The sequence below is a fragment of the Telopea speciosissima genome, unplaced genomic scaffold (genome assembly GCF_018873765.1).
Source record: "Telopea speciosissima isolate NSW1024214 ecotype Mountain lineage unplaced genomic scaffold, Tspe_v1 Tspe_v1.0942, whole genome shotgun sequence".
Lineage (NCBI taxonomy): Eukaryota > Viridiplantae > Streptophyta > Magnoliopsida > Proteales > Proteaceae > Telopea > Telopea speciosissima.
The window spans coordinates 7065-8991 of record NW_025318278.1 but is presented as its reverse complement, the minus strand read 5'-3'; the positions used below and the strand labels follow the sequence as shown (position 1 = coordinate 8991).

The 1927-nt window shown below is 37.4% G+C and overlaps 1 protein-coding gene across 1 annotated transcript; it reads right to left on the bottom strand.

The window, feature by feature from the left end:
- Positions 1 to 3: 3 nt before the first annotated feature.
- On the bottom strand, positions 4 to 1410 carry LOC122648388 (ADP-ribosylation factor-like protein 8c). Its single transcript, XM_043841608.1, has 5 exons — positions 1283 to 1410; positions 1170 to 1202; positions 955 to 1076; positions 271 to 432; positions 4 to 140 (listed from the first exon to the last, which is right to left on the bottom strand). Exons 1-5 carry the CDS (start codon positions 1343 to 1345, stop codon positions 23 to 25), a joined length of 498 nt encoding a protein of 165 aa, XP_043697543.1. The 5' UTR covers positions 1346 to 1410; the 3' UTR covers positions 4 to 22.
- Between the last annotated feature and the right edge of the window lie 517 nt (positions 1411 to 1927).

The following is a 1927-nucleotide window of genomic DNA, read 5'->3' as shown; positions in this document are numbered from 1 at the left end:
GGATGAAAGCTTTGGAATGGAATCATTTAGCAGTCTTCGAGTGTTTGATAAGCCAATCGATAACAGCGTCTATGTTTATAGAATCCTTACATGAAATCATGTAGGAGCAGACCTCCCTGTCTGTGATGGACTCCAGCCCCCTAGATCCCATGTGCCACAAACATCAAGAATAAGCCAAATATGTCAGAGAAAATAAGAAAACCAACAACAAAAGAAAAAGATCAAGAATTCATTGATGAAGAAACATTATATGATTAGTTCTTAACTCACAGTTGATCTACCAATGCTTGCTTGGAAAGAGCTTCAGACTTGTCAATCTTGTTACCAACAACCAACAGAGGAATCCCACTTAAGGATGGTTTCATGAGCAGGTCATGCAACTCACTTTGAGCTATAGGAACACTGTCTCTATCAGCAGCATCAACTACATACCTGCCATTACCAGGATTAGGGAGGACAAAAAGTGAGACGAAACCAAACTATTCCTATGCCACATCATGGATCGGCAAAATATAAAGGAATGAGGAAAACAAAAGAACTATGCGATCCCAAAAAGTAAATCCACGACGACAGATGGGTATAGACATGATATACTCAGACCTACTGTGGTCAGGGAACTTGCCCAATCCAAAGTACTCTGGATATATATTGGCTGTAGTTCACCTGAAATTCGGTCCTATTCCCAATCATATCAATGTCACTTCCATAACTGAGGGTTTTTATTTTCACTAATATCAATATATTAGTTTCAGATTTTTATATTAGTCCCATAATTCAGAAGTAGGCTTTGTGCTGGAGCTATTTCCCAAGCATAAAATAACAAAAAGAAATTTTCCAGTCAAGTTCAAAAGCTTCTTCCCCCCACTCCCTGTTTGAGGGGTCAAAAAATGAAAAGATACGTCAAGCAACTAGAAATTCACGATATATAAAATATGGGAACGTTGGAGGAATTACAGAATTGCAGAGACACCACGACAATATCGCTCCCACATGGTGCGAAACCTCCTTTGCCCACCAAGATCCCAAAGCTTTATGGTTACATTTCCCTTTGTGACCTTTCGCATATTGAATCCAACCTAGATTTCAAACTTTAAACAATCAGCAATAAGGTGGAAGAGAATCATGTACCATGAGATGTTTAAACTAAATTGTGCGGAAATGGTGCTTACAGTTGGAATCATGTCTTCAGTATAGCCTTCCGTCTGATAAAATATTAACAAGTTATAGGTAAGTCAGAGAATTAGTTGTGAATTATCAGAAAGAGAGAAAAGTATCTACTCACAGCAATAGCATTAACAAGAGATGTTTTCCCTGCATTCTGAAGTCCAATAAGGGAAAGCTCCATTTCCTGTTTGAAAAACTTACTGATATAAACACGAAGTCAGAACATAGAAAAGTTTATGAAGTAATGGTCTAACTAGAGTTTGACAATTATTACCCTTTTACCAGAGTAATGGGGTTAGGTAGATCAATCAGATTTATTCAAAAACCAAGTGTGAAATTACAACCAAACGGATGGCATTAACCATCTACCTAAAACAAGGAATTCCAGTGCTCTTTTAAATTTTACAGTTAGACATGTATTATTTCATAAATAAATAATTGATAGTTTCCTTCCTCTGGTAAAGGTGGAGGTGATGCAAATTTTCAATTTTAGCACACTTTCATGATAGAGGAAAGACCTATGGGGGGGGGGGGGAAGAATGGAGAACTTCTGTAAAAGATTTTCGATAGGGTTTTTCACCCATTAGAATTGTTACTGCACCACAAATAAGAATTTGACAATCTGTACAACAAGATATCAGAGATATCAAATAGGATAACCACTCAAGCTTTTTCACCTTGGGAACCATTCACGGCTTTTCGAGTCAGGTCTCTCTGTTTCTTTCATCTGACCTTGATATTCATACTCACACAATATTTGTAC